This window comes from Carcharhinus amblyrhynchos, chromosome 5 (genome assembly GCF_965287045.1).
Source record: "Carcharhinus amblyrhynchos chromosome 5, sCarAmb.v2.hapA, whole genome shotgun sequence".
Lineage (NCBI taxonomy): Eukaryota > Metazoa > Chordata > Chondrichthyes > Carcharhiniformes > Carcharhinidae > Carcharhinus > Carcharhinus amblyrhynchos.
This window is the reverse complement of record NC_137328.1, coordinates 6,046,976-6,073,885: the sequence shown is the minus strand read 5'-3', so window position 1 is coordinate 6,073,885 and position 26,910 is coordinate 6,046,976. Positions and strand designations below refer to the sequence as shown.

The 26,910-nt window shown below is 42.5% G+C and overlaps 1 protein-coding gene and 1 long non-coding RNA gene across 4 annotated transcripts in view; one reads left to right on the top strand and one right to left on the bottom strand.

Moving 5' to 3' along the window:
• Positions 1-26,910, top strand: part of LOC145342869 (antiviral innate immune response receptor RIG-I-like) — an 86,893-nt gene that overhangs the window by 6,892 nt on the left and 53,091 nt on the right. Inside the window, exon 2 of one of the 3 annotated variants that reach the window (XM_080188405.1) lies at positions 5,860-15,104. The exons of the other annotated variants lie outside the window; for them this stretch is intronic. Coding sequence (XP_080044531.1) covers positions 5,863-9,003 — 3,141 coding nt within the window. The 5' untranslated portion in view covers positions 5,860-5,862 and the 3' untranslated portion in view covers positions 9,004-15,104. Of the gene's footprint in view, positions 1-5,859; positions 15,105-26,910 lie in introns of those variants that run through there. 3 annotated transcript variants of the gene reach the window in all.
• On the bottom strand, positions 19,076-26,906 carry LOC145342871 (uncharacterized). The gene is made up of 3 exons (XR_013886657.1): positions 26,781-26,906; positions 24,448-24,526; positions 19,076-20,435 (listed from the first exon to the last, which is right to left on the bottom strand). It is a non-coding gene; the product is annotated as an uncharacterized LOC145342871 (long non-coding RNA).

Genomic DNA, 26,910 nt, shown 5'->3' with positions numbered 1-26,910 from the left:
TATTCATCTTCATCGATGACATGTTGAAGGCTCCAGAGAAGATGTCGTAGCTTCTCCACTCTGGGGAAGTACTGGACGACGAAGGGTATTCTGGCCACCATGTCCCATGTTTGTCTTCTGAGGAGGTCAGTGCGGTTTGTCACAGTGGTACGTCGGAATTGTCGATCAATGAGTTGAGCGCCATATCCTGTTCTTACAAGGGCATCTTTCAGCGTCTGTAGGTGTCTGCTGCAGTCCTCCTCGTCTGAGCAGATCCTGTGTATATGGAGGATTTGTCTGTCAGGGGTGGCTTGTTTAATGTGATTAGGGTGAAAGCTGGAGAAGTGGAACATCGTGAGGTTATCTGTGGGCTTGCGGTACAATGAACTGCTAAGGTGACCGTCCTTGATGGAGATGTGTATGTCCGAGAATGCAACCGATTCTGGAGAATAGTCCATGGTGAGTCTGATGGTGGGATGGAACTTGATGCCATCATGTAATTGTAGGGAGAAAATGTCGTCGATGTATCTAGTATATAGCGTCAGTTGACAATCAACATTTTTTTCCTTTGGACTCATGGCGAATAATCACTGAAACAACTACATGATATCAACAAGTTTCATCCCACCATCAGACTTACCATGGACTACTCTCTGGAGTCAGTTGCATTCTTGGACACACATCTCCATCGAGGACAGTCACCTCAGCACTTTACTGCACCACAAGCCCACGGATAATCTCACGATGCTCCACTTCTCCAGCTTCCACCCTAAACACGTTAAAGAAGCCATCCTCTACGGACACAGGATCTGCTCAGATAAGGAGGATCGCATCAGACACATACAGACGCTGGAAGATGCCCTTGTAAGAACAGGATATGGCACTCAACACATCGATCAACAATTCCGACGTGCCACAGTGACAAATAGCACTGACCTCAGAAGTCAATCACGGGACACAGTGGACAGAGTACCCTTCATCGTCCAGTACTTCCCCAGATGGAGAAGCTACGACATCCTCTCCGGAGCCTTCAACACGTCATCGATGAAGACGAACATTTTGCCAAGGCCTTCAAACAACCGTGCAACTTCAAACAGACCATTGTACACAGCAAACTACCCAGCCTTCAGGAGAACAGTGAGCACGACACCACACTACCATGCCACAGCAACCTCTGCAAGATGTGCCAGATCATCAACATGGATGCTTTAATTTCACATGAGAACACCATTCACCAGGTACACTCGGCCAACATTGTCTACCTGATACGCTGCAGGAAGGGATGTCCTGAGGCATGGTACATTGGCAAGACCATGCAGGCGCTACAATAATGGATGAATGAGCACTGTTCGACAATTACCAGGCAGGAGTGTTCCTTTTCTGTTGGGAAAGCAGTCCAGAGTATTCAGTCTGTGATCTTCGGGTAAGCGTTCCCCAAGGCGATCTTCGCAGCACATGACAACACAGAATCGCTGAGCAGAAACTGATAGCCAAGTTCCGCACGCATGAGGACAGCCTCAACCAGGATCTTGGGTTCATGTCACACTATCTGTAACCCCCACAACTAGCTGGGGCATGAAAATCTCACCAACTGTCGAGGCTGGAAACAATTCACACCTCTTTAACCTGTGCTTAACCCTGTCTCCACTCACATTGTCTGCACCTGTTAAGACTTGATTATCTGTTAAGACTCGCATTCTAACCATTGTCTTGTAATTGAGTTTGTGTCTATATATGCCCTGTTTGTGAAACAAATCCTGCACTCACCTGATGAAGGGGCAGTGCTCTGAAAGCTCGTGCTACCAAATAAACCTGTTGGACTTTAATCTGGTGTTGTGAGACTACTTACTGTGCCTATCCTAGATCGTCGGCATCTCCACATCATATCTTGGTTCCATAATCCTTAATATCCTTGTCTAACAAGAATCTTATCAATCAGTCTCCTCTGTGTATAAATTGATTCTCAGCCTCAACAGGAAACAGTTTCCCAAATTTCCACTATGCTTTGTGTGAAGGTGCAATTCCTGCTGTCACACAAGTTTTAATTTTATCCTTTTTGGAGGAATGTGAAAGCAGGTCTGATTTAAGTAATCAGCATGCTTGTGCAATTAAACATTGTTTCTGATGAAGTTGTGCATGTGCTAATCAATTTTTTTTTAAACTGAGGCAAAGTTGTATTCTCAATTATCCAATCCAAAAAGATAAATAAAAACAGTTCTTTTAATATGTTCAGAGATTGTGGACATTACTGGCTAGCCAGCATTTATTGTCATCCCCAGTCTGACTCCATAGTTCATAAGCAGAAGATTACTGGCTAATCATATTAGATTTTATTACACTTCAAGTTCTTGTTAAGGTTACTGACGAATGTTGTCAAATTCAAAAGCTGTTTGAGAAAAGAAAAGGAAACTAGACACTATAGTCCTAGCTGAGTGATGCACAAATGTTTTGCCATTCCTCCTCATCTTTCGAATAAGGCAATTTTTGTCAACTCGGTAATTAGAGTTCTGTATCTATGAATGCAGCTGGTTGGTAAATTGCGTTTGTGCAGATTGTTTAGGGTGAGAGACAGCATTGCGCAAAAGTAAGATTAAATTTAGTGTTGTTTGCTCCACAATGTTTTTGAAGGGAAGCCAAGATTTGATTGCTTTCAATAAACCTCAGTAGGTCATATTGAGAGATTTGCAGCAACATGAATAATATTCCCATTTGCAAGTCTGTGAAAGTGTTAGAATACCAGCTTTATCTGTATTTCGACAGGTAAAATACTTTTGGGGACATATGAAGGTAATGGATCTGTATGTCACGGTGAAGCATTAAAAATGGGTTGGTGCAGAGAGCAAATAAACAGTTCCTTCAGTTCAGAAATCTTGTTTTGACTACAGTCCAGACTGGGGTGATGAAACTATTCTCTTTGCTACCTAGCAAAACTTTGCATCAAAAATGTGTGAACACTCATCCTCCAGATTGACATCTCACTGAGAAAAAAATACACTCAGTTTATTAGTTAACAGCTGGGGTGAAGCCTTAGGTCGAAATGAAACTCTCATCTGCTGGGGTTCAAATGTTTGATTGCAGTAAAATATTTCTGCAGTTGAGTTCTTACAAAGGCAGTAGCTATAGTGGCTTAGCTCTAAATTACCAGTTCAAAACCACTTCACAAACCCATAGTGTCACATGATGAATGTCCAGATGAATCTGTATAAAGTCAACTGTTGCCCTGTAGGAAAGCTCCAGCATTGTGGCATTAACACATTGAAAACTGAATGTATAACTGGGTGCTTTGTAGTCGAAGTCTGGATTTCAGTTTCAGTAGACTTTGTTGCAATTGCCATGCCTTTCTTTACCTCCTTTCTGAACAGTATTCCTTACCCACCATACAGTGCAGCCAGGTTAGCTGATCCTCTCCTATGCTGCTGTTAGCACAGTGATTACTGAGACTCGCTTGTAATCATGATGTGAAAAGACTAGAAATGTGGCAGCCAGCAATTTGGCACCTCAGCTATAGATTCCTGCATGTTGGTGAGAGTGAACAGGGCCATCAACCCAACTAGTCTGTGCCGGTGTTTAGGCATCACACAAATCTCCCACTTTACTTGGATTTCATCCTATTAGCATATCTTTATTTCTTTTTCCCGTATTTAGCTAACGTCCCTAAAAAAAAATCTTTGCCTTTTGCCTCTATCACTCCCTGCGGTATCAAGTTGCACAATCTGACCGTTCTCTCAGTCAACGGGTACAATCACACAACAGTTTCTGTTGAGATTTTTCATAAATTATTGAAACTTATAAAGGATTAGAAAACCAGTAAAGGCCAACCTTGGCAGTGAAAGCACCTAGAGATGTTTACCTATTTTATAGATGCCGTATATATGCCAAATGTTGTAATATTGTGGACATACTGATCAAATTCATGACAGTACTAATATTACCAAAAAGTTGGAATCTCAAAAGATCCAGATTTCAAATTCAGTGGATTGACTGCGGCGTATTCTGAAGGTGTATGTTTAATTGGCCACTCTAGAGATGGTACCAATGGGGAATGGGCATGGGGAAAGAGAAGGCTAGCAATTCAGTCACTGTGGTTGTGTGTGTAGGCAGAAAACTGGTAACACAACTGGTTGCCTATTGCACTTGGGAGTGGCCTGGAATGGATTGAAGTTCACATTGCAGTTTTACTTGCTACATGCAATTGAAATCACTATCATATCAATCCCTAGTGAAAACCCAAACATCTGTATGTCCTCCTAGATACTTTTTGTATTCATTTCTTGATGTGGGCATCACTGGCAAGACCAGCGTTCATTCCCCATAAAGTCAGTGGTGCGCCACCTTCTTGACCCTTGCAGTTCGTGTGATGCAGTAAAGCACTGTTAATAGGGGCTCACAGAATTTTGAGTCACTAAGAGCAGCAATATATTTTCACATTGGGATGGTATGTGACTTGGAGGGGAGCTTGCAGGTATTCCTGTGCTATCCTGAGAAGTCACACATTTGGGCAGTACTGTCCAACAACAAAGCTGCAAATCCTAGTTTCAGCCAAAAGTCATGCAGTTGTTGGAAATTTGGGAATGTGGGGTGGGGAACCAGTTTGAAAGGCTAATCCATCTGAAAACTTTTAGGTTTGTCTGGGTAATTGTTTGGTCTGGACAGCTACAGAATGTTGTGGGTTATCTACGATTATGCAGAACATACAACATTACACAATGTAGAAATGTGCAATTAAGTAGCAGCAAAATTCTTAATTAAAAAGCTGATTTTTTCAAATGTTTTGAAAAGCTCATCCTGTTTTTCGATCGAACTTTCTAATCCTACACTATTTCAACTCCTTTTACATGCAAAGAATTCCAAACAGCACAGAAACAGGCCATATTGATCTAAAGCTCCATGCAAGCCTTTTTCCAAAAGATAAAATGCTGGAAAATCTCAGCAAGTCTGGCCGCATCTGTAAGGAAAGAAAAGAGCTCACGTTTTGAGTCCAGATGATCCTTTGTCAAAGCCTCTTTCCACCTTTACCTCATTCTGACAGCATTACCTTCAAATTCTTCCTTCCTCGTGTTTATCTGCCTTTCCCTTAAATTTGTCTATGCAAGTCACTCCAACCACTCCCAGTAGCAAGTTTTGCATGTTGCTGCCCTGTGGCTCAAAAGGTTTTTCCTGCATTCCTTATTCATAATAAATCTATCTTGCATTGAAACTCTCCTACAGATGGAAGCCTCTTCTCTACATTTCCCATATCAAATCCCTTCCAGAGGAAACAAACCAGCCTTTTCAATCTTTCCTGGTCTGTATAATCCCTCAGTTATAGCATCATCCTTGTAAATCTTTGCACCCTCCCCAGTGTCATTAGATTCTTTTTATAATATGGATATATACATAATCCTTAACCAACCTATGCTGAAGTTAGTGGTGTCTTTAAATGGTACATTTGAGAAATGCACCCTGCCAGGTGGTGCAATGAAATCACTGTACAAGGACAAGACATGGTGCATCAAGATACCTTCTATAAAGTACATGTTGTACTCTGGCTGTCTGTTTCAAGCCAGTTCCTTGTTCTGTTATTGCACTAAAAAAAAAAGTGGCACAAACTGGTTATGCATATGTTTACACCATAGTTCCCAAAAATCTGAACTGGTCAATCTCAACTGTACGTTGGGTTCAGATATTTGCAGCAGGAGAGTAAACTGGAAAGTAACTTGCACCAAACTCCTCTGAGCCTCCTGATATAGCGTGGCAGAGGTCTGGGACCTGATATCCAGCCCATCTATACAGTACAATACATGGCTAACTTTTACAGGGAAAAATGACATCTTTTCTCAGCCTTTTGTTTCTGTATGGGTTCAGAAGTACTTCATTCGGATCTTTACTTTTGGTTTTCAGATTATGGCGGCTGCAACAGAGGATTTGAACACAGAGAACCAATTTTCACCAGAGCCTGAAACCAGCAAGATTCCACATGGGGTCCGGGCTGATGCATCACCAGATGCAAAATGCCCCATCTGCCTTGACAGATTTGACAACATGTCTTACATTGATCGCTGTTTTCATAAATTCTGCTTTCGCTGCATTCAGGAATGGTCTCGAAATAAGGCTGAATGTCCCCTGTGCAAGCAACCATTCAACTCCATATTCCACAGTGTGCGAACCGAGAACGATTTTCAGGAATATGTACTGAAGGCAACAGAGAATGGCTCATTTGCCAGTCCGGGTGGGCAGAGGTTTAGGTACCGAACAACACTAACCCGGGAACGTCGCACAAGCATTCAGCCTCGGAGGTCTCCAGTTTTTCCCGTAACACCAGACAATGGAGTGGTGTTCGAAGCACTTGGGCGGGAGTCCCGGACACGTCAGCGACCCAATTTGCGTCGGATGATGCAGCGACTGGGTGCCCGGAGGAGAGCGCAGTCTGAAGGCAGATCCACACGACAGGTCCAAGAGAAAGAGATGATCCACTTTAGACAGGAATTGTACCGGTCAGGTTTGCGCGTCAGGAATGTCCAGGATGGGGGTCGGTATCGAGACATTTCTGCCGAATTCTTCCGCCGCAACGCAGCCTGTCTTCACAGGCTAATGCCTTGGTTGAAACGGGAACTCTGTGTCTTGTTTGGCTCCCATGGCTCTGTGGTCAATATTGTTCAACACATCATCATGTCAAACATCGTACGATATGACATGGAAAGCCAGGCCTTTCAGGATGAACTCAGGCCCTTCTTATTAAGCCGCACAGAACATTTCTTGCATGAATTTATAAGCTTTGCACGGGCACCGTTCAACATGGAGTCGTATGACCAGAGGGCCAACTACGACTGTCCAGCTCCATCCTACGAGGAAGAAAGTGATTCTGACTTATCTGTAATCACAATATCCCCTGACACCGCTAACATTCTGGAGGAAGATAGATCCACTCACAATGCATCAGAGTTAACTCTTGGCCTAAGTCAGGCAACATGGGATGATGAAACACCGGGTCCTTCCTACTCAGTGGCAGCGACCATGGAACCTGTCAACTCACCTGGTGAAACCTCTGCTGTTTCTGAGGAGACACCACCTCAAGCTGGGTCCTCTTTACTTACGGTGTCAATAAAATCTGATCCAGGGACAAATGAAGAGGGCTCAGCTCGTTCAACTGATGACTGCTTAATAGTGGGTTACGTAAAACCATTAGCTGAAAGGACTCCTGAACTTATTGAACTGAGCTCAGATTCTGAAGTTTCTGTTCAGGCTACCAGCACCGAGGTTGTCCAGCAACCTACGCATTTACGATTCCATAGCACCAGCAGTTTGTCCTCGTCGACTAGATCATCGTCACCTAGATCCTCCGTGTCCAGGGAGCGACTGAAAAGAAAGCAATTGAAACAGAAAAGGAGTAACAAATCAAAAAGAGATAAGCACCATAGTCGTAAGAAAAGTTCCCATTCTCGGGGCAGTGCATCACGTTCCAGCAGGCACAGGGAGAGGATGTCGAGCAGAGTTCGAGGCAGTTCAAAGGATCGATCAAGAATCCGATCACGTAGTAGAGACAGGCATGAACGTAGAAGGACTGACAGATCAAGTACCAGGGACAAAGCTGTGGTGGCTTACTCTTACAGCAGAGATGAGCATCAGGCTAAAAACCGGAGCAGAAGAGCCGGCCGAGATAGATCTTCTTCAAGAGAGAGGGCCAGATCAGGCAGCAGAGAAATTCATGCTCATCAGACTCAAGACAGGAGGCGATCAAGGAACCGAGAGCGAGTGCCGTTCACCAGAAGCCGGACCAGGTCACAGAATAGTGACTGTGTCGTTTACAGGCATAGAGATAGGTCACGTTCTTGGAGCAGAGGCTATGCCACTCTTCGAGACAGAAAGAGGTCCCGAAGTCGGGAGAGGGCATATAGCTACATGAGGGAATACCAGGAAAGAAACAGGGGGTTCTCATATCAGTGGGAAAGATACAGTTACCACAGTAGAGCGAATGATGGCCATGATTCTGCATCTCGAACCAGAGCTCACTACAGAAGAGGATCACCCTGTTCAGATTATAGAATTCGATCTAGTTCTGAAAGTACAAGCTTCAGAAGCCCAAGTAGCCACAGGGATGATGTCTATTACCAATATAGAAGTTATCGATCAAGAAGCCCTTCCAGTACCAGATCTAGAACAACTTCTGGTAGGTCAGATAAAATGAGACAAGAGAAACCGGGGGGCAAACGTAAATATAAAACTCATTATTTAGAAAGTTCCTCCAGCAAAGAGAGCAAAAGTACAAGTCTGCAGCTTGCTCATTTATCATCAGAAATTCATGTGTTGCACAGACAGGAGGGTGGTTCTCCTGGCCCTCTTTCACAGTGTAGCAGTAACTCGAAAAGTGGCTCTGTATTACTTGAGAGTACACTGGGCAGCGAGCCAAAGGTGGGAAAGCACAAGGAGAAGAAACGAAGTTCAAGTGTGGAAATAGTATACGAGGGAATGGTAACAGAGGCAAGTCGGCGCCATAAAAGGAAGAGGAAACACAAAAAGAAACAGAAAGGGGAAAAGAACAATGAAGAGGCAGATAGTCGATGTCATTCACCCCTTGTCATTACCATTGAGAGTGACAGCGATGTAATTGTTACAAGTATGGAAGATGGCAACAGCACTATGGTCACAACCACTAACCACCTTAATGACGACAATTTGGAACTTGTCGAGAAGCGTGTCCTTGAAACCCTGGATTCTCAGGATCTTCCTGATACAACACCGAATATTTTCGTCAGGCACACAAGCACTGAGTCCTTGGATGTATGTGGACTGTCTGCAGATTCTCCTCCTAGTCCTCCAAATCCAAACAAACAGACTCACTTTGACCAGGATGCTGCCAGTCCAGTGACCGATGCTGACCAGCAGCAGAATTTCAAAGGGGAAGAGCGAGACCATGGACAACAGTGCTCTTCGCCAAGTAAAACTCTTCCTAAAAACTCTTCAGACAGGCCGCCTTTGATACTAAAAATCCCAAAGAGGTTCATTAATGGAGCCAGTTTATTTAACTGCCCAACGGAAAATGCATGAAAAATGTTTCTCGAGAGAAAGTTGGCTTAAGATTGGAAATTACTCTGGCCCCCTCCCCTCCGCCATTTCCCTCCATCCTCACCCTCCCACCAGTTTCTCACCCACCCAGGGAATTTTATTAGTTTCATAAAGTAGCACCAAAAGAAGATTAAGAAGCATGTGGTCACCAAGCTGACATCAGATGTACAAGCACTTCTGATAAGACTAGTAACACTGTACAAATCAATCATGTGTGCAGACGCTGCTTAACAGTGACTGTGAAGGTGTAGATTTCTATACCAAATCTTATCCATTGAAAATTTTATAAATGTGGTGTATTAAGGTGGGACTTAAAAATGTTGTGTGAGTCTATCTATTTAAATACGTTACAGGTTTCTTTTCATCTGACTTTGTTATTGCCAAAAGTGCATCTCTCAAACTTACATTTAACTGCTCCAAGTTGTCAATAGGCACGTAATGCAGAGTCCAGAAGACTCGGGAGAGATTAAAGGCACTTACATCTCTGTAAATAATCGTATCTGAATGTTCTAAAATAATTGCCAAATACACAGAACAATCAAAGTTGGCAATAAAATGTCTTTTTAAAATAATTTTATAAGAATAATTTTGATAAAACTAAAGCTTGTGTGCATAGCAGTGAGAGCTGTTTACACAGGGACGTGCAATATTTTCAGGATTCTTTGATGACAGGATTTTCTTTGCTGTTTTTGTACAGGACATTGATTTCCTTTGAATTTCTGTTATCCTGACCTTTGAGTCAATAGTTCTGATAACTCAATCTGTTAGAACAGTTTTTAAAGCATATATATATATAATACTGTGTGTGTGCACATATCCTGGATTTGCAGAAAATACATCTTTGTGTTTGACAGATTTGTGAGGGAATGTTGTGAAATGCTGTCTGTAAATGGGTCATTAGATAAACTTGCCAGCAATGTAGATATAACTTCCGTTTGTCCGAATGATTCACCCTACTTTTAAGTGATTGCCTGCATGTCTCCCTACATTATAGGAACGACTTCAAAAGTGACTACACTATGTGAAATGCTCTTGCAGAGGGCCAGCACCAACAAGGCGAGTGTCATCATGGCACTAGGTTTAGACTAGTCACAAATTAATTACTATGAAACGGACAGACCAGCGCTAGACTTGAACCATGTCAAACATGTTAGTTGAAAACAATGCAAACTGATACAGGGTGTAGCCGAGGATACAGCTGCTGAGGAAAATGGGGATATTGGACAGACTACGGTTGTAAGACATGATTGTAACAGTTATCAAGCACTCCAGTAATGCTGACTAAAACTCCCTCTTGAAGGCATGTTTGAGGCATGAAGCAAAGTGGTCTTTAAAAGTTTATGACCAAGAAAGGAATAGAAGGATGTGATTATCAGGGGAGAAGAAGCAGGAGGAAGCTTCTGTGGATTGTAAACACTGGCATGACCCAGTTGAGCCGAAGGGCTTGTTTTCCAGCTATAAAATTTGATGTAATTTTCTATGTTGAAGCAGGGAATGGAAGGTAGCTGAGGCAAAGATGCGGATAAACAGGCACTGTTTGTGAGACTGCTTGCTCAGGAAGATGAACAGACATGACAGGCAGAGTCTATAGAACAGTCAGTTCTGTACGTGGAACTAGAGCAGGAGCACATTGAAGGAAGGTTGAAAGGAAAACAAGGGACAATAATGACAAATCCACGCGGGGCTGTGTACTTCCAGAGAAGTCACATCTGCTAGGTGTACCTTAAAATGCAAAGATAGTGGATACAAAATAACGTTCTCTGGTGTGGTTTCTATCCTGGAATTATTCAGAATATCTACAGCTCTGAAACATTTAATTTGATGTTTATGCTTCACATAAACTCCTCGCTCTATTTCAATTATCATAACCCTAATCCTCCCTCCCTACCTTTAAATGCAGTGACACGATTCAACTCGATCACTTCATATACCGCATTCCACATTCTCATCACTCCAACTAAAGCTGAATTCTTTATCAGATTCATTTACTATCTTCTGTTGATGGGCCTCTAGTTTTAAACTCCACCACAGATGGAAACATCTTCTCTAAGTCTGCTCTATCGACCTCTCATAATTTTAAAGACTTCTGTCAAGTCACGCCTCAGCTTTCACTTTTCTATGTGGAGAATGTGTTCCAGCCTGTTCAGTCTTTCCCGACAATTACAACCTCTCAGTTCTGGTATCATCCTTGTAAATAGAAAATAAATTGAGGGTGTTTATCAATGGCTGGCAATCTAATGCAAAAACAATGATACAAAGCTCAAAGTAATTTGAAGTAATTCCAAAACACAAGTACAAGAACTGGAGAGAGATAAGCTGCACAGAGCTGAACGTAGAAATAATGGGAACCTAGTGAAGAGCAGTGAATCAAGTAAACATTTAGGGCTAAATTGTAATTAGGTCCCAGATATGATTCACCAAAGTGTAGAGGGTGGGTATGTATACTGTTAAATTAGAGGAAAGTGGATAATGGGAGGAGCAGATTGCAGGGGTGTGGGAAGCAGGAAAGCTACATCGATAATAAAATATATAGAAATACCAAAGTTTTTTAAAGAAGAATTTTCATGTGCTTGATGCACTTTTTACAGCCAATAAATTTGAAGTGTAACTTTATTAATCTTTCTCAATAAACATGGCAGGTAGTTTATGCACAGCAGGCTCTCACAAACCACTAAAATAATGACCTGTCAGCCTTTTCTTTAGGTGGTATTGGTTGAAGAATAATTGTTGAGCATGAGAATTCAACTGTTCTTCAAATAGGTCGTTTATGTCCACTTTAGAGGGCCCTTTGGCTCTTGATTTAACATGTCACTTGGAAAATACTGTCTTGGATGATGCAGTACTCTCCAGGTATGTTAGAATCATCCACATGCTGGAAATGGCCAGTGGTGATTCCAGAAATACTATGTTTTAAACAACTCCAAACAAGATCCTTTGCAATTCTCTGAGGATTGTGAACTTATCAGACATGCTCGGAAGTTAAATTTGACCCAGCAAAGGAAGGAAAGCAACACTCACATTAAATCCAAATGCAGAGAGATTTTTTTTTTTGAAAAACTTGAGCCAATAAGAACCATTTCCTTTTCCATGGTGGCGTGTTTTTTTTCCCCAATTCCAGCTTGAAACTCCAGCTTGTGTCAGATCTAATCTGATGACAATATTTATTTTGCATTGGTGATGCTCTGCTAAGGTAGGCAGCTAGTTTCACAGCAGGACAATGTTGACAGAAGGACCAAAAAACTAAAAGAATATCTGAGGAAAGACTTTTTCTGTACAGCAGATATTTAGTATCTGGAATACACCATGTTATGGCATGGCTGACTGAACTGCCCCAAATCCCAGAACAGAAGCTTAGAACAGTTACCAAAACTTTTTTACAATTTGTATAGTACGAGGAGAGGTTCTGAAATCCAGAAATGATGACCTGGACTCTGTGATAATTTTATTGTAAAGTAAGAAATGTAGGGAAAAATAGAATTATAAAAACACAAAAATGGCTTTACACAGTTACAGTACTTTAAAATTTATTTAAAGTTTACTCGTTAGTCATAAGTAAGGCTTGCATTAATACAGCAGTGAAGTTACTGTGGAATTCCCTTAGTTGCTACAGTCTGATGCCTATTTGGGTCAATGCATCTAACCAGCACGTCTTTCCGAATGTGGGAGGAAACCAGAACACCCTAAGGAAACCCACGCACACATGGAGAGAACGTGCAAACTCCACATGGACAGTGACCCAAGGCGGGAATCAAACCCAGGTCCCTAGCACTGTGAAGCAGCAGTGCCAAGCACTGTGCTACTATGCAGCCCCAATTCTAAAAGATCTTATCTACCTTCAGAGTGAACCTTCCCCTTTTGTGTTCAGCTCATAGATTTTAATCTATAGAATCCTTGTAATTTCTGCCACATGGTGCCTTTATTTTCCTTGGGGTGTCCTCTTGAGATTAACAGCAGTTAGTTCCTCAGGTTTGGTTTTGTTCATACTGCTTTCTGGGAGTTCTGACCAGCTATTCCTGCTGTCTACCTGGAGATCTAAACAACTAACCCCCTCACATTGGTTTCAATATCTCTTTAAATAGGTTATTTCTTTTCTTTTGATCTCTCCATTGTCTAATCGTTTTTTCCAGAAATGCTTTCTCCCCGAATTGATTAAATTCATTTCTTTAGCTCTTAGGATTTAAAAGGAAAGTAAACTTACACCATCTTTACTCCCCTCATTTTTTTAACAACCTGTATACTCCTTCGAACCAAAACAACCCATTCAAATCTCTTTCTGTTTTGTCTTTCTTACATATCTGTTTGAAGTACCACTTGGTGCATAGTCATAGTAATAATTTCTTATTCATTTAGATTCTGACAGTCACCCTTTCTCCTACTGCAGTTACCATACTCACAAATCCCTAACATCTTAAGAAATATGACATCAACAGAAGTTAATATTACAATTTTTAAAATTTTCTTGACAACTACTGGAGGAGTTTTTTCATATTTCATACGTATGGGTATTGCTGGTTAAGTCATGGCATTGGACTGGGGTAAACACAGTAAGAAGTCTCACAACATCAGGTTAAAGTCCAACAGGTTTGTTTGGTAGCAAACGCCACTAGGAAGAGAACATTCATGCCTGGTGATTGTCGAGCGGTGTTCATTCATCTGTTGTCGTAGCATCTGTATGGTCTCCCCAGTGTACCGTGGCTCGGAACATCCTTTCCTGCAGTGTATAGCATAGTATGGGTCGAAGGTCCTTCAACCGATGCTATATATTAGATAAATCGATGACATTTTCTTCCTTTGGACTCATGGTGAACAATCACTGAAACAACTATATGATGACATCAACAAGTTCCATCCCACCATCAGACTCACCACGGACTACTCCCCAGAATCGGTTGCATTCTTGGACACGTGCATCTTCATTAAGGATGGTCACCTCAGCAACTCATTGTACTGCAAACCCATGGATAACCAAACAATGCTCCACTTCTACAGCTTCCACCCTGAACACGTTAAAGAAGCCATCCCCTATGGACAAGCCCTCTTTATACACAGGATCTGCTCAGATGAGGAGGATCACAACAGACACCTCCAGATGCTAAAAGATGCCCTCATAAGAGCAGGATATGGCGCTTGACTCATCGATCAACTGTTCCAGCGCGCCACAGCAAAAAAACCACACCGACCTCCTCAGAAGATGAACACAGGACAGTGGACAGAGTACCCTTCGTCATCCAGTACTTCCCTGGAGCAGAGAAGTTACAACATCGTCTCCGGAATCTTCAACGTGTCATTGATGAAGACAAACATCTCGCCAAGGCCATCCCCACACTCCCACTTCTTGCCTTCAAACAACTGCACGACCTCAAACAGACCATTGTCCACAGCAAACTACCCAGCATTCAGCAGAATAGTGACCACAACACCACACAACCCTGCCACAGCAACCTCTGCAAGTTGTGCCGGATCATCGACATGGATGCCATCGTCTCACGTGAGTACACCATCCACCAGGTACATGGTACATACTCTTGCAACTCAGCCAACGTTGTCTACCTGATATGCTGCAGGAAAGAATGTCCCGAGGCATGGTACGTTGTCGAGACCATGCAGATGCTACGACAACAGATGAATGAACACCGCTGAACAATCATCAGGCAAGACTTCTCTTCCTGTTGGGGAACACTTCAGCGGTCACGGACGTTTGACCTCTGATCTTCAGGTAAGCGTTCTGCAGGGTGCTTTCACGACACACAACAGCACAGAGTTGCTGAGCAGAGACTGATAGCCAAGTTCTGCACACATGAGGACAGCCTCAACCAGTATCTTGGATTTGTGTCACACTACCTGTAACCCCCACAGCTTGCCTGGACTTGCAAAATCTCACTAACTGTCCTGTCTGGAGACAATGCAATCTTTAACCTGTGCTTAAAGCTCTCTCCACTCACATTGTCTTTAAGACTTGATTAGCTGTAAAGACTCATATTCCAATCATATTCGTGTAAATTGAGTTTGTATCTTTATATGCTCTGTTTGTGATCAGAACTCCCACTCACCTGGTGAAGAAGCAGCGTTCTGAAAGCTAGTGGCATTTGAACATAAGAACATAAGAACATAAGAAATAGGAGCAGGAGTAGGCCATCTGGCCCTTCGAGCCTGCCCCGCCATTCAATAAGATCATGGCTGATCTGTCGTGGCTCAGTTCCACTTTCCCGCCCTCTCCCCATAACCCTTAATCCCCTCTCTTATCAAAAACCCATCAACCCGCTTCTTAAAAATATTTAGCGAGGCAGCCTCCACCACTTCAACGGGCAGAGAATTCCAGAGATTCACCACCCTTTGAGTGAAGAAGTTCCTCCTCAACTCCGTTCTGAACCGCCCCCCCTTTATCTTGAGGCTGTGCCCCCTAGTCCTACTGTCTTTTTTGAGCGGGAAGAGTCTTTCCACCTCTATCCTATCCATCCCATTCATCATCTTATACGTCTCAATGAGATCTCCCCTCATTCTTCTAAACTCTAACGAGTACAAGCCTAGTTTGCTATCAAATAAACCTGTTGAACTTTAACCTGGTGTTTTAAGACTTCTTACATTGCTGGTAAGGCCAGCATTTGTTGCTCATCCCTAAATGCACGGATTTCTAGATCATTTCGGAGAGCAGTTAACAGTCATAAAACACTGCTGTGAATCTTGAGTCACATGTAGGTCAGACCAGGTAAGGATGGCAAATTTACTTCCAAAAGGACATGAGTGAACATGATGGCTTTTAACAACAATAGATTTGCTTTATATTCCAAGTTTTATTAACTAAGTTCAAATTCCAAGAGATGCTGTGATGGGATTTGAACCCATGTCCTCGGAATATTTAGCCTGAATCTCTGGATTACCAGTCCAGCTACATTACCACCATAATATGTCACCCTGTCTAGATTCAATCGTGGTTTTCAACAGGGAGTTGAATAATTGAAAAGAAAAAAATTACAGGACCACAAGGAAAGGGTGGGAGAATAGGATCAGCTGAGTTTTTCTTGCAGAGGCTCAGCATATTTCCAACAGGCCAAATGGCTGCCTGTGCTGTAACCATTCTATGATTCTATGAATTTCTTGAGTGGGACTTGTCAACCTTTAGACTAAATGCCCAGAAAAAAAGTACCTGTTATGATCTGAGCTGATGCTGCTACTACTAAATAAGTCAAATCCCATAATGGAACCTTTTTTCAGTATTTCTTTGCCCTGGAACATCACATGCATTTAAGCCTCCACACAATCTCTCAAATACCCAGCCACACAGGCTGTAATAAGGTGTCACCAACCCTTTGATCACCTTGGATATTTGGCTTTTCGTATGTCTGACTTTTAGTTTCCTCTCACAGTCCAAAGTGGCAGGTTGGGTTGATTGGCCTGGTGCCAGAGGGATTAGCAAGGTAAATATGTGGGGTTATTGGGATAGGGCCTGGGAAGAATTGCAGTCGGTGTAGACTCAATAGGCCGAATAGCCTCCTTCTGTACAGTAGGGATTCTGTGATTCTAATTTAGAACCCTTTCTCTGCTGTTTATTTCAGTTCCCCCGAACAGGACCGTGTTCAAATTCCTGAGTGTTTTTAACCCCCTTTTCTGACTTCACAGTCCACCTGCAACTCTGCTTTGTCTGATTCCCTAGCTTCTGGAAATTTCTTTTGGGAAATCTGTCTTTCTGGAGTCCAACTCCACGTGGTACTCGCTTACAATTAATTCAAAAGCTTTGGTTGTTTTAGTGTGATCCCTGGTTAGTTACTAAGCACAGTCTAATTTTTGTTTGAACTCTTTTAACATTGTAAACTCGCACTACAATGTAAGGACCTGAGTCAAAGAAATTATTAAGCTTTCAAATACAAAAACACAAAATTAATCTTAGTTAAATCTCTGACGGAGTCATTCAGACTTGATGTTGGCCCTATTCTCTCTCCACAGATATGTCAGACGTGAAGATTTTCTAGCATTTCTGTTTTTGTTTCAGATTCCAGCATCTGCAGTAATTTATTTTTACTTAAAGCTAGCTATACCTTATTTCTAACACCCACAAAAAACAAATATTACTTATTTAAAACTACTATTTCCTGACACACTGCTGAACTAAGGCTAATACCCAAGGATGATAAGTCAATACAGCATGATAATTGCAGGTAGGAGTTACAGTGCAGTAGAAATTTCAGAATAATGGCCAATTCCAGAAGATAAGTACAATCTTAGAATCCATACAGTGCAGAAAGAGGCCATTGGGCCCATCGATGTATAAAAGTACAAAATGTCCAGGAAAGGAAAACAAAAACAAAGTTAAAGATATTAATCCTGTCACAGGAGAAGGGGTGGAGGGTGCAAAGTTACACAATGAACAACTCTGATATCTCTAATGTGAAAACTACATTGGCTACAATCCCTATTGACCAGAATTACAAATTAGATAGTGCGACAGCACAGAAGGCCATTTGTCCTATTAGTGCCTTTGTTGGTTTCTGTATGAATCGAAGTAGTACCACTCTCTGTTCTTTCTCCCGTAGCCCTGTGATTTCTATTCTCTCCCCAAGTATACATCCAAGTCACTATTGAAAGTGGCTATTGAATTTCCTCAGCTAATAAGTAATGGTGCAATATGACACCAATGGATGGGAGGGTGAGCTGTGGGGAGGATGCAGAAATCCTTCAATGTGATTTGGACAAGTTGAGTGAGTGGTCAGATGCAGTATAATTAGAATAAATGTGAGGTTATCCACTTTGGTAGCAAAAATGGGAAAGCAGCTTACTATCCGAATGGTCATAAGTTAGGAGAGGGGAATGTGCAATGAGATCTGGGTGTCCTCATACATCAATCATAAGAACATAAGAAATAGGAGCAGGAGTAGGCCATCTGGCCCTTCGAGCCTGCCCCGCCATTCAATAAGATCATGGCTGATCTGTCGTGGCTCAGTTCCACATTCCCGCCCTCTCCCCATAACCCTTAATCCCCTCTCTTATCAAAAACCCATCAACCCTCTTAAAAATATTTAGCGAGGCAGCCTCCACCACTTCAACAGGCAGAGAATTCCAGAGATTCACCACCCTTTGAGTGAAGAAGTTCTTCCTCAACTCCGTTCTAAACCGCCCCCCCTTTATCTTGAAGCTGTGCCCCCTAGTCCTACTGTCCTTTCTGAGCGGGAAGAGTCTCTCCACCTCTATCCTATCCATCCCATTCATCATCTTATACGTCTCAATGAGATCTCCCCTCATTCTTCTAAACTCTAACGAGTACAAGCCTAGTTTATTCAGCCTCTCCTCATAGCTCAAGCCCGGCATCAGCCTAGTAAACCTCCTCTGCACTCCCTCCAAGGCCAAAATATCCTTGCGTAAGTACGGCGCCCAAAACTGCACACAGTACTCCAGCGGTAAACATGTATGTACAAAATGCAGTAAAGAACAGAAATTGTATGTTGGCCTTCATAGCAAAAGGATTGGAGTGTATGAGCAGAGATGTCTTGCTGCAATTATACAGGGCCTGGGTGAGGCCACACCTGGATAGTCTTAATCAGTTTGTACAGTTTGGTCTCTTTATCTGAGAAAGGATGTTCTTACTATAGTGCGAGTGTAAAAAAGTTCTACCAGATTGATTCCCGAGACGATGGGACAGATGTATGAGGAGAGAATCAGATGGTTAGAATTGTATTCTTTGGAGTTCAGAAGAATGAGCGGTGATGTCATAGAAATCTATAAAATTCTAACAGGACTTGACAGGGTGGTTGCAAGAAGAATGTTTCTGATAGTCACCAGAACCAGGGGGTCACTGTCTGAGGATGCAGGGTAGACTGTTTAGGACAGAGATGAAGAGAAATTTCTTCACCCAGAGAGTGGTAATGGAATTTGCTACCATAAAAGAGTTGAAGCCAAAACATTGAATATTTTCAAGAAGCAGTTAAATATAACAATTGGGATGAAGTGAATAAAAGGATATGGCGGGCGGAGGGGGGGGGGGGGGGGGGGGGCGCAAGGTGGGATCAGGCTACTGAGTTGGACAATCAGCCATAATCATAATGAATGGCGGAGCAGGCTTGAAGTGTCAAATGACCTCTTTCTGCACTGTAGAGATTCTATCATTCTAAGTAAGTTCAAGAGAAATAGGGGAATTTGAGTCAGTCCATGAGTCTTGTGCCACTCAATCAGATCATGGAAGACCACCACAAAGGCAATAAGGGATGGACAACAAATGCCGACCTTGCTAGGGATACTGCCGTCCCATGAAATTTTTAAAAATCACTTGCGTATTGCTGAGGAAAAAGACGTTATGGAAGCTCTTCACCTTGCACTCATCAGGGCAGAAGCCACCAATCAGAATTCACTTCCCAACCAATCAATCAACAACCTTTTCTCATGTGGTATAAATTTGTCATTCCCTTGAAATTTGGTATTCTTGCAATTCTATCCTAATGAGTGCGAGATAAAAGATTCGGCAGTATGTCTCAGCAATATTTAAGATTTGTACTACCAAATGATTGTTTTAAAAAATAACTCCTGTGGTTAGAAACGTCAATTGAGGGTTTACCTACACACAATGAAAATATCATTTCTAGTTTTGATTGCGCTATGGAATGGAGGAAGATTAAATATCAAATTCATTTGTATGCAATGCACGTTAATATGCCATTCCCATTGCTGTGCTGAATCCTTGTTCAATTACATTACTTTTTTTACATGATATATATTTCCCGCCCACACCTGTCATATGAATGAGCTTACAAGTAATCCCCAGACCATTACCCAAAATTAATTAAAACATATTTAATAAGCAGTATACATTTTTGCCATATGTGATACCACTCATAACAGCCAACAGAGACTATTTTATATCCTATCCATTTGTGTTGGCACTTATGAAGTGATTAAGACTATGCTGGCTGAGGAATTGGTGACAAAGTCATCAATATAAAATTACCACAATGTGAATGAGAAGAAATGTCTTTGCCCAGATAGTTGTTGAAGACATGACCAGGTAGAGTCAGAACTCTCTAGTCACAATCCTAAGATGGTGCTGGAATGTGGTGACTTCTTGTATGCTGTGCCCAGCATACCCTCTCTTTTATTTTCATTCTATCCTTTTAAAACTCCAATCTTTCTCTACACCCTAGCTATAACTGTATACTACATTCTGCACCCTCCTTTCCTTCTCTGAGTGGTGTGCTTTGTATGGCATGCAAGAATTAATACTTTTCACTTATACATGTGACAATAACAAATCAAATCAAATCAGATGAACACATTGGCCACTTAAGACTGAGATGAGGAGCAACCTCTTCACCAGGATGATGAATCTTTGAAACTCTTCCACACATCCCCCTCATGCTGTGGATCCTTAGTCATTGAGTATATTCAAGGCTGGGCTGGATGGTTGAACAGACAGGCAGATTGATTCTTGAACTCTAAGGAAATAAGGATATAGGAATGAGTCTAGCAAGTGGTATTGATGATCTTATTGAACAACAGGGCAGGTTTGAGGGACCTAATGGCCTACTCCTGTTCCTATTTCTATTGAGACTGCAATCTTTGCCAGGCAGTGAAGCAGGCTTCATTGACTCTTCTAAGGGGAAACTGGATACATATTTGAAGAAGAGGAAGATTTAAGGAGAGAGCAATGAGGTCACTTTCAATTGGTTTCACAGCGAGCCAGCATAGATGTGATGGATTGAATGGCCTCCTTTCATGTTGCAAATGTCTGTGTTTCTACAAAATTCAAATCCCCAAAAATAACCTGTGGGAACCAGGAAAGAAATTTCTGGTGTGAAATAATTTAGGATAAGACATGGAAGTGTACAACACAGAAAAGGCCCTTGGCCCATCACATCTGCACAGGTCGCCTAATTCCAGTCCCACTTTCCGGTATTTGGCCCATAGCCTAGTAGGCCTTGGCATTGCAAGTATCAATCTAAGTACAACTTAAAAGCTATGAGGGTCTCTGTCTCCACCAGCCTTTCAGACAGTGAGTTCCAGACTCCCACCACCCTTTGGGTGAAAAGATTTTTCCTCTCATCCCTTCTAAACCTCTTGCCACTTAAATCTATATCTCCTGGCATTTGATCCCTCCACCAAGGGGAAATGTTTCTTCTTGTCTATCAATGCCCCTCATACTGTTATACATCACAATCATGTCCCCCTCTTGATGGGGCAGAATTTAAAGATTTTTCCTATGTCCAACTATGCGAAAACTCAAGGTGAAAGTCTTTGACAGATGGCCTTCTTAAGCCTGAAAACTCATCCAAAATACTTTGGAGCAGGCTCGAGGGCCAAACGGCCTCCTCCTGCTCCTACCTTCTATGTTCCTTCCATTTCAAGTTTGAATGGTGATATGTAACCTACTGGGAGAAGGGAAATAAATTATTTCCAGTTTTATTACAGATTAGTAACAAAGGTATGTTGAACTTATCACCGTATCTCAGATGTCTGCTTGTATAAAAGCCTCGCCCATGCTGTGAATGTTTTAATAAGATTGTTTTGTTATTGCTTGACAGAATTTATAAACAATGAATGGTGACAATTGATTTAAATTTGGCAATGTCAACATTTATAAAATGGTTTTATGAATTTTCAAGTTCAATTTTCAAGCTAATAATCTATTTCCATTGATTACATAACAACTGGCAACAAATAGAGACAGTTAGAATATTACAGAATAGTTAGAATTCCTACAGTGCAGAAACAGGCCAATCGGCCCATCAAGTTTCCACTGACACTTGAAAGAACATCTAATCAAGGTCCTATTCCCATAACCCCACTAATCCCCCTAACCTACTCACCTTGGGACACCAAGGGACAATTTACCATGGCCAATCAACTTAACCTGCATATCTTTGGATTGTGAGAGGGAACTGGAGCATCTCAACCTGATGCTGAGCTTTCTGAGCATCAGAATGATTTGTAAATGTACTAATAGCAATAGTCAAATATCCTGAAAATTAGAACAGGTTGCAGTAACCTGTCACTGTGTAATGATTGCTCTACGTAAGGAACTGTAGAAAACAATGCAGACTACATTTTCTTATTTACACGCTGCCCCTTGGCAACACTCACAGCATAAGGGAAGGTGATGGCCTAATGGTTTTATCGCTAGACTATTAATCTAGAAACTCAGCAAATGTTCTGGGGACCTGGGTTCAAATCCCACCACAGCAAATGATGAAATTTGAATTCAATAAAAAAAATCTGGATTTAAGAATCTACTGATGACCATGAAACAATTGTTGGAAAAACTCATCTGGTTCACTAATATCCTGTAGGGAAGGAAATCCACCCTCCTTACCCGGTCTGGCCTACATGTGACTCCAGAGTCGTCACAATGTGGTTGACTCTCAACTGCCCTGAGGCAACAAGGATGGGCAATAAATGCTGGCCACCCAGCAACACCCATGTCTCATGAATGAATAAAAATAAATAAATCTTCAGGTGGTACACTAACAGCACCCAACTCCAACCTCTCGCCCTCTCCAGTCATTCTAAGTTAACAGATGGCTTGTTCAGTGTCTAGTGCTGTAATCTTTTCTCCAACCAATCTTATGGGAATCAGAATGCATTGTCTTCAATCCTCTCTACAGACTCCATTCCTCTCTCGTACCACTGTCTGAGGCTGAACAAGACACCAGCACCCACAGTATTTTGCTTTTATTATAGCGTTTAATTCATTGTCACTTCTCTTCCAGGAATGCCTACCCTTGAAGTACTTCTTTCCAACAGGATTTTAGTCTACCTCTTTCACCATGTTTGCTTTCATTGCTTTCCACTTCCCCCTGATGTTTGACAAGGTGTTTACCAAAACCACCCCTATCAGCACTTTTTTAGTCCTCAAACCTATCATTAACACTTCCTCTGTCTTGTGCCCAAAACATTTTTGTCCAATTTCCCCTCCTCCTACCTTTCCCTGGCTTACTTTGCCCTACCTGCTCCACCCATCTTGAACAGTATAAAATCTATCACATTTCTCCCTCTGTGTTCATCGACATAGAGAACTTATCCCTAGTTCTGAATTAAGCAACACCTTGATTTTAAAATTCTCATTCTTGTTTTCCGATCTCTCCATGGCCTAGCTCCTCCACATCTCTGTAATCTCCTCCAGCCCCGCAGCCCATTTTATTACATTTTATTATCTTAAAGGTGCTATCTAAATAGAAGTTGTAGTTGCTGATCTAGAGTGCATTGTCCGAAAGGGCGATGGAAGCAAATAGTACTATTAAACAGGGAACTGACAAAATACTAGAAAGGAAGAAAGTTTAAGTTTTATTGATTGGTGTCACAAGTAGGCTTACATGAACACTGCAATGAAGTTACTGTGAAAATCCCCTAGTCACCACACTCTGGCACCTCTTCGGGTACACTGAGGGAGAATTTAGCATAGCCAATGCACCTAACCAGCACGTCTTTCAGACGGTGGGAAGAAACCAGAGCACTTGAAGGAAACCCACACAGACATGGGAAGAACATGCAGATTCATAGAATAACAGTGCAGAAGGAGGCCACGCAGCCCATTGAGTCTGCAGCAAACACAATCTCACCCAGTCCATATTCCCGTAACCACTCATATTTACCCTAGCTAATCCCCCTGACGCTAGTCAATTTAGCATAGCCAATCCAGCTAACCCGCACATCTTTGGACTGTGGGAGGAAACCAGAGCATCTTGAGGAAACCCATGCAGACACGAGGAGAATGTGCAGACTCCACACAGACAGTGACCCGAGGCCGGATTTGAACCCAGATCCCTGGCACTATGAGGCCGCAGTGTTAACCACCGTGCCATCGTGCCTCTTAAAAAAAAACTCCTAGTTGCCACATTCCAGCACTTGTTCGGGTACACTGAGGGAGAATTTAACATAGCCAATGCACATAACCAGGACATCTTTTGGACTGTGGGAGAAAACCGGAGTACCCGGAGATAACCAACACAGACAGGGAGAATGTGCAGACTCCGCACAGACAGTGACCTAAGCCGGGTTCCTGGCTCTGTGAGACAGCAGTGCTTACCACTGTGCCACCACGCTGCCCTATATTTACCAGAAAAGTTTTTCCAACAATTAACAATGGTTTCATGGTCATCAGTGGATTCTTAATTCCAGGTCCTTTTTACTGAATTCAAATTCCACAACCTGCTGTGGCAGGATTTGATCCCGGGTCCCCAGAGCATTAATTGGGTTTCTGGATTAATAGTCCAACAATTATACCACGAGGCCATCACCTCCACATGCAGGCAGTAACCCAAGCTGGGAATCGAATCTGGGTCCTTGGTACTGTGAGGCAACAGTGCTAACACTGCGCCACCCAGGATTATGTGGAAAGTGGCAGGGGTGAACTAAATAGTCTCTCAAAGCGCCAGCATAGACACGATTGCCTGAATGATCTCTGTTAGGGGAGTTCCACACAGCTATTCAGCTATTTTATACCTCACTTACCTGAATGGTCAACCGACTCTCCGAGTTCTGGTTTAAGACCTTCATTCCAGCTATAGCAGGGTGGTTCCCACCACATGGTCTAAAGTTCCCCAAACAAAGGAATACAATGGTAATTATACCCGGAGGTTCATCTGCAACTTAACTATTGCCAGAGGAAATGGTTAAGGCAGGTTTGATAGCAACATTTAAAAAAACATTTGGATAAGTACATGGATGGGAAAGGATTAGAGGGCAATTGGGATGCATGGACTGATTGGGCTGAAGGGCCTGTTTCTGTGTTGTATCTCTCTATGACTCTTTGACTCTGCAAATAATTTCCATACACCAATCGAAATGGTACACTTATTGGAAGGTAGCCAATATCCAATTCCCAATTCCAACTACTAGTTTTGATTTCTTCATTTGTTTCTATAATAGTATTTAACTAACTCTATGCTTGCCTAATTACAATATCCAGTTGCCCCCATAGTACACATATCTGTGGTCCATGTGGACTTATAGCTTCTATCAAATCACCTGTAACCTGGAAAGCAGTGATATATGTAGTTGCAACCCTCTTGTCATTTATGAAAGCCCCCCCCCCCACCTCCTTGTCCATCATTTTTCCTGCTGCACCTTGCAGTCCTAGCAGTTTCCCAGGAACTTTGCTGCACTCAATGATTTTTAACCCCTTCCTCCTGTTCTGCAAGATTCAGTGAGCCCATGTTTGAAACCAATGCAGGATGCTCATTAGTGTTATACAGTACCTGCCTCTTTTACAATGTGATCTCTACCTCCCAGCCAGAAACAGGTCTACCTCTCACTTTCTCTCACTGGCCCTTCAATTTGAACTCTGGCAGGCCAGGTTGGCCACAAAGCAGTGTGGCGACCAAGGCAACCTTGGCAAGTAAAAGTTCTTGACGGGCCAGTGAACCAGAGGAGTATAAACAACAGGACAGGAACAACCTTGCTGCTCGAAAGCTGGCAAGCTGGAGAGCACAAGGTTCCTGAATGAACAGTTGAACTGGGAACATTTTTGCTCAACAATGGACAGGTTTTCAGGTGTAGGAAGCAACGCAGTTAGCTCAGCGGAGGGGCTGAGAAACACTGATGCACATCAAACCACGGTACGACATGCTGCATTTATATAGTGCCTTTAATGTGGCAAAATGTCCCAAAGCACTTCATAGGTTCATTAGCAGGCAAACATTGTCACTGAGCCACGTGAGGAGATAAATATTAAGGCAGATGATTTTCAAAGTAACTTCACTGCAGTGTTTAATATAAGCCTTCTTGTGACACTAATAAACAAGCTTCAAACTTAGAGGTTGGTCAAAGAATATCCTGAAGAAAGTGAGGTAGTGAGGCAGAGGTTTAGGGGGGGAATTCTGGAATTTGAAACCCCAGGCAGTGGAAGGCACAGCCACCAATGGTGGAGCCATTAAATCAGGAGTGCTGAAGCAATCAGAATGGAGGGAGGGTAGATATCGGAGGGTTGTGGGGCTGCAGAGGTAGGGAATGGCAGGGCTACGGAAAGACTTGAAAACATGGGTGAGATTTTCTTCATTTTTTAAAAAAAATTGGGCGTGGTTTTCTGAATTCTGAAACCGGAAAATCCCGCCCATGGTCAACAGACCTTTCCGTGATCCGGACATTCTCTTTCCCACCTTCTTCCATCAGGAAAAAGATCCAAAAGTCTGAGGACGCGTACCAACTGACTCAAGAACAGCTTCTTTTGGATGGACCTACCTTGCACTAAGTTGACCTTTCTCTACACCCCAGCTGTGACTGCAACACTACATTCTGCACTCTCTCCTTTCCCTCTCCATGAACGGTATGCTTTGTCTGTATAGCTCGCAAGAAACAATACTTTTTACTAATATGTTAGTACATGTGACAATAATAAATCAAATCAAATGATCTGCCCTTTGCCCACTCCAATTCCCATGGCAGGTAGGATGGGAAAATTCTGCCAATTGAGGCATTGCCAGACAGGGAATCAGTGTTGGTCAGTGGACATTGCAGGAGGAAAGGTGAATGGGATTTGGCAACAATTAAGACTTGTGTACCAAAAGTGGGGACTAATTAGAGAGGTAATGCAGTGGGAGGATGGGTCAACATGAAAGACTTTGCAGCTTCCTTGAGTTTAAGAGCAGATCTCGAAAGGTGGAGGGCAGAATGGTAGCAGGTTGAAGAGACAGGGTCAAAACACAGCAAAACATCAGCAGCTGAAAAGGAAAGGAAGAAATCGAAACCGATACTAATTGTGAGAAAAGTTTAAACAAAGTTGCGCTGGTGACGCCCCCCCCCCGGTCAATTACACGGAGTAAGAAGTCTCACAGTACTGTGTTTACCCCGGTTCAAAGACGGCATCGCCACATCACAATTACACGGAAGCAGAAAAGTTACTGGCCATTGTATAAAACTTAATCTCTAACTTAAACGAGAAGCCGACGTCCAATAAACGCTAAGTTTCTGTATCCT